The sequence below is a fragment of the Heliangelus exortis genome, chromosome 9 (assembly GCF_036169615.1).
Source record: "Heliangelus exortis chromosome 9, bHelExo1.hap1, whole genome shotgun sequence".
In the NCBI taxonomy this organism is placed as follows: Eukaryota; Metazoa; Chordata; class Aves; order Apodiformes; family Trochilidae; genus Heliangelus; species Heliangelus exortis.
The window spans coordinates 15163490-15181268 of NC_092430.1; the positions used below are offsets into that span (position 1 = coordinate 15163490).

A 17779-nucleotide genomic window follows, 5' to 3' on the forward strand; every position below is an offset into this window, starting at 1 on the left:
GCTCCAGAGGGAGCGGGATTGAGGCAGGTGGTGACTGCCCCCTGAGAGCAGGGAGCAATGATGGGAGTGCTCCAGAGGAGAGGGTGAAAGGCAGGGACACTAGGAGAGCTGCATTAGGAGGAAAATGAGTTTCTCCAAAGGGAAAGGATGGCAAGAAGTAGCACAGGAGGGAGATGCAAGCTCTGAGTTTGGCACTGCCATCAAGCAAACAGAGCTTGGAGAGTGCCTTGCCATGTCATCCAGGCTCTCTCTCAAGGAGCAGCACCAGGATTGCAGCTGTCTTCCTGTCCACTGAGGCACATGTTTATTTGGCCTCACATAATGATCTAGGAAATAAAGATAACAGATCCCAGACAGATTCTGCTCCCTCTGTCACATAGCTGAGCTAGGACTTCAGAAGTCCCTCCTGTCCTACCCAAAAGGGACCCAAGTGGACTCCATCAGCACAGATGCTGTCTTAAGTAGAGTCCTGACACAAAGCCCATTAACTTGATGTGGGGCAGCCTGCACTGCCAAAAGTTCAGGTTTCAAACTTTTAATAGGCAGAGATCATTTAGCCCCAGGGCACTGGAAACCAAGGGTTGGCGGGATTAGTGCCCTTGCTGTGGTATCTCTGGGACTGTCTGAATATCCAGGGAGTTTCATAAACTTCCATTCTTGATGATTCCCTGCATCCCTCCAGCAGAGGCTGTGTCCAGAAACCTGCCTGATTTAGTTTGAAGCAGTAGGAAAAAAAAAATCTACCTCTTAGTGAAGAGGTAAATCTCATTACATACAACAAAGTACTCTTAACCACAACAATCTGACTGTATGTCAAACAGATTCTCTAATTAGTGAGGGTGAGCAGAAGGCCTTCTAGAAGGGCATATCTTCTCACTGATGCTGGCATGATCCTCTCCATGCCTCCCTGAAGCAGACACTCCTGGTTTTTACAGGCACTCAGCATTACCCTCTGTGAGCTACCAGTCTGGTTCAGTATCACACTTCCTCTGCCTCTTCTCTTTCTAGCCTTGACTTTGTCCCTATTTTTCTTTACAGCAGCTCAGAAGGCTTTCATGAAGGTCAGTGGTCTGGTTCCCACATGTTGATAGATTAGTCACTCCTGCACATCACTCCTGACAAGAGCAACCAGAATGACCAGCCACCACTTGCCTACCACAACCTTTTTAGTGGCCTGGAGCATATGCAACATTGTCATGTAACGGAAAAACATTAGAAGATACCAACAAGAGACTGTTAATGGAGATGGGGGGAAAAAACCCAACAGATAAAGTTAATCTGGATAGGCCAGTTCCTATCAACTATCAGTACCTTCTAGAACAATAGAGGATGCACATGAAGCACAGCCCCCTGTGAAATACTCACTTCCCCCGGGGAGGCTGTCTCTGTCGAAGATACACAGCTTGTACCCAAACTCATTCTCCAAGACTCCTCGCAGTGTCAACAGCACAAACTCTTCCTCCTCCGCATTGCGTGCGTAGGACACGTACACATCGTACTCCTTCCCATCTGAGCATCGGGGTGCAGAGAAACACAAAGGGCAGAGGAGACACGTGGGATACTGCACAAGCTGAGCCTTTGACTTGGCTCATGGAAAAAGCAGACAGGAAAGCTCGCCTTGAGCCCTGGCACCATGGGTTAAGACACATCGATTTCCATTGTTGCAACACAGCAGTGCTACCTCTGACTACCCAGCCTGCAGGTGCAGGTACCTGGACACAGCTGGGTTGCTGAAGCCACCAGACTGCAGGAAGATGAGCAGCTTGTTCTGCCCAGGGTCCTTCTGTCTTTTGACATCTGACTTTGCTGTCTCTCCACATGAATGGCCCCAACAGACAGAGGCTTGCACCCTGCCTACACCCTCCGAGAGCCACCCCACTCCTTTGGCAGGTTCACACCACAAGGGCTCAAATGCTCTCCTTACCCTACTGAGGAAGAAATCTCAGCTCAGATTCCCAGGAGATGAACTCCCAGTAAAACCAGGAAGCTGTGGAAGAACTGACAACAGAAGGATGATTTCCAGATACATCCTTTTGAATGCCTTCCCACATTTTAAAGCAAATCATCATGGATTCTTGCATCCTGACACAGAGTCACCAGATAAACCAGGGACTTACTAACGACTTATCTTGAATATCTAGATTGGATGAAACAGCCAACCATCACCAGGGCAGTGACCCAGGGAGCCCGACACATCCATGCTTCACTTCAGCTGAAAATGCAGAGGACTGCTCTTCTTCCCCTGAACCTAGCCTGAATTCCTTTTGCCCTAAAGTGACCCACACAACTGAATGCAGGTAGAGAAATGGGAGGTCAAAATATCATTATGCTGTGAAGAGCGTTAAAAACAACTTATATGAAAATTCATATTTGAAAATGGTCTGGCCTGTAGCAGGTTAAAATAAATGTAAGCCCTTTAACTCCTTACCTAGAATGGTTTCATCTGTTCCAAAATGAGCCCGATAGAAGAGGACCATTTCAAGCCAATAAACATGATAGATGACTATCAGCACCACAACGAGCAGGATGGTTGCCCCCAGTCCACAGGCCAGTTCCACGGTGTATTTCGGTGCTATAACTGGGTTCAAAAAGAAAGAGGATGTCTAGTTTACATAACAGGTTGGGCCTTCAGCTAAGTAGGAACAAGCTTGTGTCACATACAGCCAAACACCACAGAGGAAGAGCCAAGAGCCAAGCTGGCCCTTCAGAGGAAGGTGACCAAGCAGAGGCTTTTCTGGCAGAACATGTGATGGCTGGCCACCCTAGAGACCACATTCTGGGATACTATGTCTGGTTGGTCTGGCAGAGCAAGTCAAAACACAGGTTGGACTTCTCTTTGTGAGGTGCTGCGTGCAGCCAGATGGCAGAATGATGTGTTGGTGGAAACCATCTGCACAGTCCAAAGCCAGCTCATGAACGTGACCTCCTATGCAGTACGTGCAAAGTCTTGGAGCAACACAACAGCACACACTTCTAGGAGTGCCAGCCAAAGCTCACCTGCAGCAAAATAAAGGCAATGGCTACCATTTTTCCTCCCCAACACACACAGCTCTTGTCGCTTGTCCCAGACTGACAGCAAGGATATAATTAGCCATGGCCTGACTGTTTTCTACCAGGAAAGAAGAATCAGAGTTCATTGCAAAAAGGCTGAAATGCTTGCAAACAAATAGGAAAATCTGTGGACCTCAAGCCAGACCACCACAGGCCCCTTTCCATCTCAAACAGTGTCTGTCACACCACTGCTGCTGCTTTGTATTAAGGACAGCAAATAACACTTCTAACTACCTCCCTGAGCAACTCCATTTTTATGGCAATTCAGCTGGCAACTGACACGAATACTGGCAAACTATATGATAAAAGAAGAGTATTAACCGGAAAACATGAAGTTCCAAGATTTAATGTTTTATTGGAAACGGATTTACAAAAACAAAAATGGAAGGAATGTAACAACTTTCATTTGATGATGAGCAGAAGTACATTAGGAGAGGGAAATCTAGAAAAAGCAGGAAACATATATAACTAACGTAATGGAAGAGCTGGAGCCAGCATATATATCTACTGCTAAAAACTGAAATACAAGTCATGAGGGGTTAGGTTCTGACATGCTTGATGTTTTTAAATGCAGTGGGATGGTCTGCAGTGAGCTTAGCTTAAGGTTGCTGGCAGTGGTGGAGGTGATTCTTGGATTTTGCTGTGGAATAGAGCAGAAAGGAGGAGTAGTGAGTAACCAGGTCTGCTAAGAACAAACCCCCTCAATTGCCCAGGAGCAGATGGGCAATAAAGAGAGACAAAAGTACAGAGCACTTCTATATAAAGAAAGAATCTGAAGACTTTAGATTCACTTCTGCTGAATGTACAAACATCACCATACCAGAAGCATTATGTATGTAGAATGAACACCTACACTAGCAAATAGCTTCAGCCTCAGTTGTGTATTTTCTTTCATGTTCTTTCCTAATGATGCAGAAAATGGCTTGTCTCAAGGGAATGGGACTAGAAAGGAAGGAGGACAACTACCAGGAAGGAAAAGAAAGGGCTCTTCCAGTGAGGACCTCTGTGAGCCTTCCCATGCTAACAGGGTCAAGTGAGAGGAAGGTGGTGCCTGGCATGAGCTACACAAGACAGGACATTGTTCCTTATGGGACAGAGGAGGTCTGACCTACAGTAAGTAGGTGTTGAAAGTCCAGTTGAGGTTTATAAGGAGGCAGAAATATCCACCTGAAGCATGGAATCTCACATACCTATAGTGAAGGCTCAGTTATTATTTCTGAGGGGTGGAGCTGGGAAACAGGAACAAAATCTTTGATGAAAGAAAGATGTAGGAAAAATGCCACACTGAACAGAGCTGGACCAGTCCATACCATCCATTCTGAGATGTCAGTATCTAGACTACATCATCATCACAGCAAGGAGTAAAAACCACAGAATGTCACAGCTAAACTGTCTTACTCCCTGAGCCATGTCAACAAGAGCAGTCTGCCTTCTGGTAGCTGTTGCATCACACAAAACCCTCAATCAATCAGCCTTTTGCAATGCAAAAACCATTGCAAGCAGCCCATCCCTTCAGCCCTCCTTCAGTTATAGGATACATGGTTAGGATAAGAACAACAGCTCTATTCAGCCTTCTCTCTTCCCAAGTACTCAACCACATTAGGGTATACAGGAGATGTGTCCTTTGCTCCCTGTCTCCAAGAAGTGGTGCAGTATGACAGCTGTAACACAGCAATGCATACAGAACAGCGTGTGTTGGGGGAAAAGTCCTGATGAAATTGTTTGTTCCACTACTGTTTTGTGGAGCAACGCAGGACCAAGAGCCCCCTCTGAACACATCTGATTCCACACCCATGCCCTGCAAGTGTTTTACCTTTCATGCGCACGACGGCCTGGCTACGGTCCTCGCCTTTGGCATTTCTGGCATAGCAAGTGTAATTCCGTTTCAAGTCCTCTGGTGTGACTTTTGCAACTGTTAGAGTCCTTATGACAGTTTTGTCTTCAAAATCTCTAGTAGTTTCACTGCAAGAGAAAAACTAGAGCATTACATATGTGAAACTGCAGAAAGTTCTTAGTGACAAATATTCCTTTCTGTGATATATCCCGACTCTTGTTAAAAAAAGGCAAAATAAAAAAAACCAACCCGAAACACCTAAACTGATAATTATAGATCAATACACACTTCGGTTTTTAACGCAGCTGTAGCTGCTCTTTTATCTGATTTTCCTTAGTATTTATTTTGCCACTCAATTTTCTCATTGCAGCACTGGCATGTTGCATTTTAGAGATAAAGGAAGTTCTTGTTTACAAAGCAACAAGATCTCAAGAACTTGGGATTCAGAGCCCACATCATTTCCCTGTGCAATCCTGGATGAGTGGCTTTGTCCCTCTCTGCCTGAGCTGATCATCTGCAAAGTGAGGATAACATTATTTCCTTTTTTACAGAAGTTTGCAGACCAACTGCAGCAGAGACTGTCTCCCATATGTAATTTGACACCCAGCAAACAGGACTTTCCATCTCTGTATTCTTCATGTAACTGAATCTCCATTGCTCCTGATAAATACTCTGTATAATACTAATTTTTTTAATTGTCTCTGCCCATTTTAGAAGTCAGACAACAGCACCAGTTGTTGGCAACACTACCAGGACCTGAACAGGTGATGATGTGAACTGGTGTACATACAAAAGTCTATCGAATACTTCTACAAGAAGGGGTCTGTGGGCCTCCTCCCTGGGGCTGGCTGGTGCTCATCTGGGCATGGAGCAGGCACAGGGATTAACAGCGAAGTAGAGAACTCCACACTTCCTTGCAAAGGAAAATGGGACTGATGCATTTCTGTACCCACACCCCCTGTGCAAGGCCCAAGAGAGCTAGATGCAAATGAAATTCATGTTACCCTTGTGTGACTTTTATCTTGGGGTCCATGACATCATCTGTGTTTTTCCCATCTATGGTCCACCACACCTCAGTCCGGGAGTCCTTCAGGAAGGTGAAGAAGACTTCACAGGACAGAACAAGGTCATCTCCTGGGAAGGAAGGACCACTGTGAGGTACTGCAAAGCAGGAACAGCATCACCCTGACTTCAATGTTTTCCAGTGATTCTACCAGCCTGAGTGCTGCCTCTCTTCAGGAGGAATGAAGTCAACATCCCCTTTCAGACACCTGATGAGTTTAACATTGATTTATGATAGACAAAGAAGTAGGAAAAAAACATCCTGCCTTCTTAAAAGTGTTACAAAGCCCTTGTCTTCCACTAAGAGATCCATCCTGCTCCACAAAAGTACTTTGGTATTTGGACCTTTCCCTCAAAATCGAGCTTGGGAATGTGGAAATCTCTGATCAGTCCGTAAGTGTGATCAGTCCACAGTGACTTAGAGTGACTGTGGAAGAAGCCTGACATTCTGAGCCAAAAAGGCTGTGCTTTAGAGTCCACTGCTAATCATAATCATAGGCACAATTATTACAGCAGTGTAATGGGACATGATCCATTTAATACATGGAACTGCTCCAAGGAGCTATCAGTCTAAACAGATGGGTTGGGGGAAGGGGTCTGGTAGGTACCCCATTACACAATGCTGCGAGGCCACCATATGGAGAACTGTCATTATTTAGGAAGTAATCAACCAAAAAGGGAGAGGAGATGAGCAAGAAGTGGACAGAAGGCTGAAGCGCTTGAGAGGCTGAATGAGGGTGGGTTGTCTCAGCCAGGAACAGGGCTGAGACAAGGTCCTACAGAAATTTACCTAAGCAGCTTTGGGTCCCCGTTTTATCTGCTTCTGCAGTCCTGTACCTCCATGCCTGAACATCAATATTTGTGCTTGCAAAAAATTAACTTTTAAAGCTGTACTCTCCTATTCTGACACTGAAAACTGGCACCCCACACTGTCTGCCAGGCAACTTGTGGCAGCTCATGTGATCTGTGAAGGGATGCAGAGGAATGGGACAGCTGATGTGCCTGGCTGCATCTCCTCATCCCGGAGGACAGGCTGCCAGGGTAGCAACAGCAGAAGCAAGCATTGAAATTTACCTGATTCCAGTTCGTAGACAACTTTCTCATTTGGAGAGATGAATTGTGGTGGCAAAGCTTTGTTTGGAGAACCTGTGGGAGAAAAGGGTCCCCACAGAGACTCAGACTTCATAAGAACCTAGGGTCCTTGCAAGCTCTCTCATGATGCCCTCATGCCCTGCTACACATACGCAAATCTAACTTCTGATACAGTGCTGCTGTAGAGTTCCATGCAAAAAGAAATTTAATCCTAGTCCCTAAACTCGGGGCCAGTCCCAGATTTGGAGGCTGCTCCAAAGTTTAGGGTAAATCTCACATCAGAAGAGCTCCATACCCCTCAGCTCCCACACAACATCTCCCAACAAGGTACAACCTGTACCACTTTCTTTTTATTGCTGCTTCTTTTTATTGCTCTTAAAGCAGCAGTTGCCATGGGGCTCAGCATGTGCTCTGCTGTTCACTGAGTTTTAAAGTTCTGTCTGTAATTCTCTAGCAGGTAGGCTGAGCCCTTGTGTCTGGGATAGACCTGTCCAAGAAATGGACTGGGTAGCTGGAGCCCTGTCTGGACAATTAAAAGTCCCAACTTCAGGCACACAAAACTTTGAGATTGCAAGAATATGAAGCCAATTCGGCTATAAAGGGACAATCTCACAAATAATGCTGAGCAAAGGGCACTGTAGACAAAAAGGAGCAAGAGTGCCAGGGTTATGCATTCACATGCCAGCAGAGGGTACCCCTGGCCGTCTCATAGGCTGTACCTCGCCAGCCTAAACCTGGTCACCCTCTGTGATGTTTGGGGCATTTGACATGGAGGTGGGTAGACCTCCCATGCAACTGGGCAGTCACACAAGACTGACCCCAGAAAGCAAAAACATCCCAGGTCAGTTGGGTAACGCAGACTCAGGACAGCCTTAAATGAATCCCGTGACAAACTCTTTTCACCACTTCTGCAGCTACCCACTGGACTTTGTACACATTTTAAAGTCATTCTTACCTACCACCTTCATCTTTATGGTTCTGGTGAGAGTATAAGTTCTTCCGTGGTCCTTGAATGTCACAATGCAAGTGTAATTCCCTTTATAGGCACTGCGGACAATGCCGATGACAAGCCTGGGCCCTTGGGGGTACCGCTCGTAGAAGCCATCCACCAAATGGCAATTCTGGAACCAGGCAGAAAAACACTTGAGTTTTGTGGTTCAGAAGTAAAGATACTGGTTTTAAGGCTACTACAAAATCTGGTTTTAACCTATGAATATGGTAATTGGGATTGTGATATAGGTCTGGCCTAGATACCATGAGCTTCTAGCATGCTGGCATACAAACCAATAATATGAGGCAATGAAGCTGATGACCCTAATAGATTTATCTTCGCTTAAATACAGAAAGATTTGTAAGAGAGATCTCTGGTCTAGAAGTACCTTTACAATCAAAGTGAGCAGCTCAGCAGAGTGAAGAGTGGAAGTAAGGAGAGAAAGAAAATGCTGATGTATTCACAAATGGTTACTAAGAAGAAAGGACATGTCCCCATGTCTCACTCTTTTGGGACTAACCAAGCAACCCTGCTTGACTTCAGCTGAGGATGAGGCCTACAAAATTGGCAACCAGCAAACAAGAATCTGTAGTATAGAAACCTTAATAACTTCTGTATTTCTGTCAGGTGAGACAGGAAACCTCTGCCAAGTAACAAGCTAGAGATCCATTTTCAGAAAGGGGTTATGCAGATGACATCTTGGTTGTCATAAAACCTAAACATGTTCTTATTTCCTAGGACATAATTTCTGAGTGGTACACTTCCAAATCAGATACATCCTAATGGAGCAGTTTAAGACAGGGTCCATATACCATTTTTAATGATTTTTATTAGGCCTGGGATGAGCTGCTGCCTGAAAAATTACTTCCATGGGGCTCTTTGTTTCATTGTGCTAACTGATTGTTGAGATGTGAATTTCAATGAATGGTACAAATGAAGCATTTCAGCTACTGGAGTGAAACTGCTCCTCTTGGATAAAAAAGTAAATTTTTCCTGAATGGTTTTAGAGCAGGTTTTTCTTTGGGAGTGTTTGGGGTTTTTTGGTTTATTTTATTTTTTTTTTAATCAGTAGATACATTTGTTGCCAACTTAATTGTCAGATTCACTCATACAGAACCTTCTACCTAGAAAACCAAAAGCACTTTTTAGGATTCCGAGAATTCAGTCCCATAACCTTACAGCTGTGCATTATCTGAGCATTCTTACTGTTTTGACTAAGGGCACCCATCTAGGGAAAAACAGAGGTCAAAATTTAATAAAATTGAGCAGTAATTCTGTAGACAAGACCCTGAGGATAGCTAGAGACAGCCCAATAATCACAGCAGTAATGCAGGTGGGGTAGGTTTGTCTCCATCTCTTCCAGAAAAGAAGTTTGCTGAATTTTGTCAAATGGGGCACCCATGGTCCTTGCAGAGTCCCAATATACAACTTCATTTCCTGACTGCAAAGAAATTCAGGAAGGATGCTGTTCATTCGGATGTGTTGCATTATTTTTGGTTTGGTTTTTTGGTTGTGGTGGTATTTTTTGTTTGTTTGTTTTTTACAGAAGAGGGAATAGGAATCTCAGTTTCCTTTACAAGGGCAGTGACTGGCTTACACAGCAGGTCAGGTGTACTGTCCACAGCTGAACTGAGGGTCAAAAAAGTTTGTGCTAGCTCTCAGTTCCCTTCAAAGAGCAGTTTTACACTTGGAAACAAATTTCTTAAAATTAGTAAAGCATCATCAACAGCTTCACTGGAGAGTCTCTGAAACACAGTTCCATGATTCTCATGCCAACTATTGGTTTTTAGATACAACACTGCATTCCCCCAGTGCCCAGATAAGTCCTTCTTACCAAGTACCACTTGACAGATGGTGTTACACTAGCAGGGTAAAACCCATCAATATCTGGACATATGATCTTCTCATTGGTGTGCTCCAAGTAGAACATCTCCTCAGTGGGCTTTATCGAATGGCTCACACAAGAGTGTTGGTCTTTCGGAACAACCTCCAAGGGAAATGCAACTTTGCTGCAGTAAGTTGTATTTCTAAGGACAGAGGAGGATAGGGCTGATTAACTGAAATTTGTTTGCTTGTATAGCAGTAGAATGAAATACAAAACACATCTGCAGTAATGAGCATCATAGGGCTGCTATGTTGACTTATTTATAAGAAAGCATCACCAGAGATTGGCACACTAGCTCAGAAAAGCCTGTAAAGATGACTAACAAGAAGCAACCACTCCCCTGCTGGTAAAGCAAATAATAGGGTCAAAGACATGATGAACAAGAGACAATGTGAGGAAGATCAAAAAGAGCTCTTCTGCTCAGTGCCTAGCAGATGCTATGTTCATTTTGTACCACACTTACAGACACTTTTAATTTCCTAGAAGTCTGAATCTCATGAATCTTTGCCAAATTAGCATGCAGTCAAAATATTACCCCTGCATCTGAAGCTATTTTTACTCCAGACATACAGATCACTTCTTAATGGTGAATGCCTGTGGATTTTGCCATGGGCTCAGCAATAATATTTTCATGGACACTTGCAGCTAGGAAGAAGAGTCACACTCATTAATGTTTGCAAGGCTCCAAGCATTATTACAATGTAAATTGGCTCAGCACTGAGTGGTCTTGTAATTGTAACATTCTTTTCCCATTAATGCTTATGTAAATAGTCTTCTCCCTACAGAAAAATCTGTTGCTAACAGCATAATTCTTCCACTTTCATGAAAGTCCTTCAATTACACTGAAGCCATACACAAGCTGCATCACACCACCTACCTGAGCATGCACGTGTAATTCCCAGTGTCATTGAGAAGAGCAGGCCAGAACCACAGGGTGTCCTTCTCCTTACTGATGTGATTGCCCGGCAGGCGAAAATTAATGGGCTCCTCCAGATCCCGATCCTGCCCAATCCTGTACCAGATCAGGGTTAAGCCAGCAGAATGGGCTGTGCTGTAGTTGTATTTCAAGAAGGTCTCGAAAAGGGGGCACTTGATCTTGGCAGGTTCCCCATCATAAAGCTGGATCTGCTTCATGGTGTCCACTCCCCAGTCATCACAGCGTTCTGCAGCCAGAAAAAAACAAGGTACCTTAGCTTGCAAGTCTGCAGGAGAAAAGCTGTTCTGCTCGTGTTGCCCACTCAGTCCTTGCTCCTGTCCCCCTTAAAATCAGAGGCAAAGATGTAGCGTTTTCAGTGGAAGCAAACCAGGCTTTTACAAAGCATAGTAAGAATATTGTGTTCATTTCTACAGAACCTGCAAACCTCTGCTGTCATTTGCACACCTACATTTCTTCCAAGATATTTATAACCCATTAGGACAAGGCTTCCTAGAGAAACCCAAGAAAATTCAACCCTAAATTCTTGTGTGTGTATAGAGATTTGGATGAAAACAATGCAATGTAGTCATACAATGCTATGCAGTCATACACAATGACAAGGAAGACAGAAACAGAGGTGTGGAAATAAGAGGGGAAAAAATAATGCAAACATCACCTCTGCCTTAGACCTACAGGCCAATGCCCCTTCCAGATGAAGCTGGACGGTGGGTTCTGGTAGCAGGGAGTCTTTCCTGTGCTGGATTCATGCAACGCCCATGCCCGCCACAACGACAAAGAGTACAAGCACAAGTAAGTGACGTGTAGTGACTTTTTTTAGCGAAGTTTGAGAATGGAGGCTGAGAGGCAGAAGAAACAGCATGGAGGAGGTGGCAGGAGGTTCTCTTGGGGATCCCCAGGCAGCCCCCAAGTGCAATTCCCCAGCACAGCTCAACAGGCTCAGTGTCTCAGGCTGACACACAAACTGGGCAGCAGGAGAAAAAGCTTTGCAATGCCTTTTTTTTTTTTTTTTTTAATTTGCACTTTTAATCCATGAATCAGGACAAACAGGACAGTCAAAATCTATTTCTCTTCTGAGTGCTCTTTTCCACTCCATTCCTCTTACCCGCCAGGATGCCCAGACACAAAGGGACTGGATGCAAGCAAAGCACAGGTACCCAGGTGTCAGCGCACCTGAGAGCAGCCCGCACTGCCAGCACCAGCCATGACACACCAAGAAGATGCTGTCACTGAATCTCTTGTCTCCCCACGCTGAGGAGGCCCAGTGTGGCAGAGCAGGCTTCCCAGAGCATCTCTTGAAGCTGCTGGGAGGCATTGGCTAGGCAGGCAGACATCTGAGATCCCCAAACAAGGCACGGGAGAGAGGTGTGCTGCCTGCACGGCCCCTGAGAGCTGTGTCAGGGTGTATCACAGGCACCAGAGCCTTGCCTGTTTGCAGACATTAGAACTAGAAACAAGAGGAAAAACAGAACACAGGAATGCTCTTTGAGCTCAGTTCTTCTAAACTGACTTCACAGGCCCAAAGCTGGATTTTTGGCAGTTTATCTTCCTTGAATACACAGTGGGATGTAGCTTGGCCCCAAATTCATACTTAATTTAAAACAGCAGAGATTACCTTTAAGTAGATGGGACCACAAAACTAAAAGGCAGCCCTACTAACTCCAGTGGCTTGGCAATAGCCAGTCAGTCAGAAGGAAGAATCTGGGCTAGTAAGAATAGAAATGTTTTCTGGCAGGTTTACACATAAAGGTAAATACAAGCTGCACTTCTCCTCCTGTGGTGCACCAAACACCCATATGACAGAGAGCTATCTCTGGAGGAAGACAGTGAATTGGGATAGGAAGAGGAAGAGAAGCTACCCAGAGTACAAATATTTACTAGTAGAACCTCAGATCCAAATGGAGACTGCCATTGCTCAGCATCTAAGAAACAGGTTTTTCTTTCAAAACCCCGTATGGCTGCTACCACAGCCAGGATCATTTTTGAAGTCCAAACTGCTACTGAAAACCTTATACATAGTGCAGAGTCACCAGTCACTGCCATGGTCAAGGGCAACTGGAACCAGTATGCTGCTTTACGTTGGTGGGGTCAAGCTACTGGATTAGGTGTGGTCGAGTTTCCCTAGAGTGGTAAATGAGACATGAGCCTGCCAGAGACTGCCTGCTAACTGCATGATAAAGCACTGGTTACTACCCATGGAGGGAGACACTCATTTTTATTAAAAAAGGCCTTCCCTCTGAAAGGAGCAGACCTGGGTCTGTAAATCAGGACACACGGATTATCTTCCCGGTACCTGACTTTGCTGTCTCCCCTTGGGCTCCATAAAGGCAAATTGTCCCTATTACTTCAAATGACAGGACTGGAGCAGAGGAAAACTAGATAAAACGTTACAGTACTGAAATTCTTGGAGTCAAAATCAATGAAATTTGCAATCATGAACAGCTCTTGCATTTTGCAGCAGATCATAAATCAGCTTGGTAAAACTACTTACCCGTTCTACCTGAACGAATTACTGAAAATAAATACAACTACTTCATTTTTTGTTTCTTCCTTCTAGGTTACTTCAAAGCAATATATGGGCCTTGTCTTCCAGGCTGGGGAAGAGGTGACTGATATTATTGCTTACTATAAAAGCTGTACCTTGAGAGTTTGTGTCAGATCTGGCTAATTTGTCTGACTTAAGGAACACCATCACACCAAACAGCTAGTCCTAAGGCTCCCCAAGCCTGCATCCTGCCTGGGGGTAATGGTTGCTCTGAGCTGAACCCCAAGCACAGCACATAACCCTGATGATGATGAGCAGCTATATCATGGACCACAGGAGCAGACATGCAGCTTTAGATGGCAGGTTCTGCTTGCCACCCTGCTGGCAAGGACTCCTCCTGGCTGCCAGGACAAAGCCAGCCCTGCACAACCCCATTGCTCGCAGCAGAGATGGCAGAAACCATGGACTGGAGACCTCCTTCATGCATAAAACACCAAGGACAGAAGCTGTAGTGCTTCACACAGCTTCCCTCCTCCTCATGCCATGCACTCCTGCAACAGACTCCAGCAGAGGGGTCAAGCCCAGCCAGCTTAGAAGAGGAAACTGCTGAAGAGATGAGGGAGCTATATACAGGCTACATATAGGCATACAGGGAGCTACATGCATGCTAGAAGGAAACACCTTCTGCTCCTCCCTGATGCACACTGGGAACCAGGGGAACCAGCAAAGCTAACTCCAAATGTCTTCCTTTCCTGGGCTGTGTGTTGCAATCTGTGTTCAAAAGGGTATCTACTACTGATATAAGGGACAGATCTGTCTTGTTTCTGAATCTGACAATGCCTTTATACACCAGGTATCCCAAAACAGACTCCTCCTCAGAAGCCAAAGCTGAAGAAAATGGCTTCTCCAGATGCAAAGCAGCAAATGAGAGAAAAGAAAAATAATGACATTGCTCAGCTACATAAAGGCAAAACCAGACATTTCTGGAAACCTTTCCCATTCACTTATTGCCGTTTACTTCCTTGGCAACATAGATCTGAATACACACACCTGAAATGGTCCCAAGATGCACCTGCAGGACCCATTACAAGCACCCACACAGTCAAAACATATGAAAATGGTGCAATTATTTGGATTTTTCAAGAACAGACAAACTGCTTAAACCCAGGATCAAAAAAGAAAACTAGAGTAAAGCCACATCAAGAAATGCCATTCCATTTTGTCCACAGTTCGGCATTTCCATGCATTTTAAGCACTTCCATTTTAAAGTGACCTCTCAGCCACCAAAACTCTACCAGCTCCATCCCTTCTCTCCCCTGAGGCTACAAAGGCTTCCCCTAGCTAAAGTTTCTGTGAAGAAAAAACAGAGCCATACTTATGAGAAACCATATATCATGACAACACAAATTACCTTGCCATTTGTAAAATTGATGCACCCTTCTTAATAGTCTCTAATTTTGGGAGGGGGCCTTTCTTGCATGCAGCCTGGGACCATGCAGCAGCAGCAGGACAGGGAGTCACCAATGCTGCCAGTTCAACAATACTGCAACCCTCCTCTTGCCCACAGCATTTCAGCAGCAAATGGGGCTGCACTATTTTCAACAACTTCCTAATTTCTTCAGCTGCCCCTGCTGCATTATCTAGAAACAGAGCTGAAATGAGTCAGCCTCCAGCCAGGGAATGCAGCCAGGCCAGCAGTTAGCTTGATGCAAGAATCAGCATCAATAAGGCAGAAAAAAGCTGGTCACACAAAGTGATTAAGAAAGAATTAATCATTACTACCTTAACATAAAAAAAGTTTTTCCCTCACCCTCTTCCAAGCTCACAGCAGTCAGTGAGAAGGAAGCAGAGGGAGGCAGGCTGAATGGAGGAGCTGTGCTTGGAGAACAGGAGGTACAAGCTGTGGCCAGCAGCCACACGTGGGTGCACTTTGCATTGACACCAGTGCCAGGAGTACCCGCTCTTCCACTTTTTCCTTTTGCCTTTCACAAACATATCTAGCACCAGGTCACTCTGCTCCCTGGCTGTGCACTTTGCTGAGCAATTGGGCAGCATGGCAGGACAGTGTTTCCCACTGGTCTGTATCCCATCTGACCATACAATGCAGCACAGGGAGGGTAGCATGGAACAAAACAAAACGATAACATCTTCCCTGGGAGAAGAGGCGCAGACCCAAATACAGCGAAACTGCTGGGAATGGAAGAGAACTTGGGTTAGCTATAGCCAGGATCAGCCAGCAGTGATAGTGGCCAGAGAATTCCCAAAGCCTGTTTGTAGCTCAAACACTGCCTTAGAGGCTCTACCTGGAAGGTAGATGATCTCTACAGGAATTTATAATCTCACTTCCAGTGGAAACACATTAAAAATGCCTGTCATAACCTCAGCGCTTTGCTCCCACACCATTTCCAACACAGTAAGTAAGCAGGAGTGTCCTGGCACAACCCCCCCCATCACCAGTTCCAACACACAGCTCAGCCTCAGCCATACAGTTCTGCTGCAATGGCACCAGCAACATGGTTTTTATGCTTCTTCCAAGTCTCACCATATTCATTCCATGCTGCCACTGAGCTGTGATGAGCCCACGGAAGTAGTTTCAGTGGATGCTGCACACAAGGATAGTCTCTCTCTCTCTCTCCCCCCAGATGCTTTTATTGCTTAAATAGATAGGACATCCAAGGAAAGAAGAAGGAAAACGATGTTTTGTTGCAGAATGGCTCATCATTTCCAAAAGCACTTCTACATTGCGGTTAACTTTAGTTCATGAAAGTATCATTTAAACAGGTGTGACAGTTTGTGCCTCTGCCAAACTCATGAAAAAAAAGCTGATCGTGTAATTTCCTCTGTTAATTTCAAGGGAAACAGCCAAGGGACAACAATGAAAAAACTATGTTCCTGTAATGGAGCCCATAGCTTCTGACTCTGAATTTCCTTATTTTATCAAGCATAGCCTGCAACATGGGGAAGGACAGTTGCTTGTGTCTTTTAAACCTCTTCCACCATGAGCTCCATACCTTCACTCTCTATCTGTGCGTAAAGCTGTGTTTACTGCATGTGGCATATAGTATTTTGGTTACCTCCAGCAACAGGGCTAAATAAAAATAAAGCATTTGGTTTTCTCTATCAAGCTTGACATGCTTTGCTGGAGGCTTTTTTAAAAAATGAGATCAAAATTATAAAGGTAGGGGTACGAACTGCTTCAAAGCCTGAAGCAGAAAAGGAGCAAATAGCTACTTTCCATCCCACTTCATTGAGGAAACTGCTGCGTGAAGCAAAGCAGAGCAACACGGGTGGAAAAGAGCCAGACAGAGGAAAAAGAATGGCCTGTTGCAAAATCATCTGTAGGAGCAGCAGCATGAAGGGGAGGTTTACCTGATTAGCACCACAGAGTTGTGCTCAAGCTGGCAGTGCTCCTCTGCACCTGGGACAGCAGTCTGGGGCTTGGTAACATCCAGACTCAACTCCTGGCTCTGCCACAGGCTCACTTAGTTAAACCCATGCAGCCCAGTTATTGCATTGAGCCAGGGTCTCTGTTGCCTGCTTTAAAATACTGTCAACAATTCCGCACTGCCCACCACAAACATCCACACAGATGACTTCATGAAAGTAACACTGCAGTGGTTATCCTCAGATGAGGACAGGAGCTGAAAAAAACACAGCAGGCAGTAAAATGTACCATAAGGGTCTCTGAACCTGGCAGAAATCACTTGCGCAATAAAATGTACAAGACTCAGAGCACACCTGCTGCAGGGGGACATGATGGATAAGAGAGGGTAGGAGACAGTTCCCTGATGTCCCCTGACACTCTATTTGATACACACACAGGAGCAACTGCCCAGTATCACATCAGCAACCCACCCAAAATGGGCAGCTTTCCTCCACGTGTTTCAGCACTTCAGGGCAGATGGATCACATCATATTGATGCCAGCCCAAAACTCACCCCTCACAACCCATTTCCTCAGGTGATAAGAAGCAGAAGTGAGGTTTTATCTCCTCAGCAGGCACAACTCTGGCTGGTAAGGGAGGCCAGCACTTGTAGATACACATCTGCACCCAGGGATGCTCTGCAGGTTTTATCTCAATCCAATTCAGGGCTATGCACCTTTCAACACCCCCAGTGCTGAATAACTTCATGCCACCAAGCACCATAAATTTCTACAACCACAATAACTCAGAGATGGGTATGGATGGTTATAAAATCAGGTCCTAAATTAGGACAGCAAGAAGCTGAGATTGGAAGAGTAGGAGGAAGTCAGGAAATCCCAGGAGAAGATGATGGGGGAGGGATTTAGTCTCTTTAGAAAACAATAATGCAGTTTAATCTGTTTTTCTTTTGACTTTACACACTAAAATAAGATACTCTGTTTCTGAATGTCACAAATCATAAGAAAAATAAGGCCACTGGAACCCTATCAGTAGAATAAGATCTATATAGTAATAATCCTGA

General features: G+C 45.0%; 1 protein-coding gene across 19 annotated transcripts in view; it reads right to left on the reverse strand.

Moving 5' to 3' along the window:
- Window positions 1–17779, reverse strand: part of IL1RAP (interleukin 1 receptor accessory protein) — a 51735-nt gene that overhangs the window by 13811 nt on the left and 20145 nt on the right. For 13 of the 19 annotated variants that reach the window (XR_011727487.1, XR_011727488.1, XM_071752308.1 and 10 more), the window contains exons 3-10: window positions 10793–11078; window positions 9865–10057; window positions 7995–8160; window positions 7022–7093; window positions 5890–6019; window positions 4865–5013; window positions 2429–2578; window positions 1366–1509 (exon numbers count right to left, since the gene is read on the reverse strand). Coding sequence is in view for 14 of the 19 variants with exons in the window: in XM_071752308.1 (XP_071608409.1) it covers window positions 1366–1509; window positions 2429–2578; window positions 4865–5013; window positions 5890–6019; window positions 7022–7093; window positions 7995–8160; window positions 9865–10057; window positions 10793–11078 (1290 nt within the window). In the remaining 5 variants the exon portion in view is untranslated. Of the gene's footprint in view, window positions 1–1365; window positions 1510–2428; window positions 2579–3386; window positions 3692–4241; window positions 4713–4864; window positions 5014–5889; window positions 6020–7021; window positions 7094–7994; window positions 8161–9864; window positions 10058–10792; window positions 11079–17779 lie in introns of those variants that run through there. The other 6 variants (XR_011727490.1, XR_011727489.1, XM_071752314.1 and 3 more) reach the window with 4 other exon arrangements.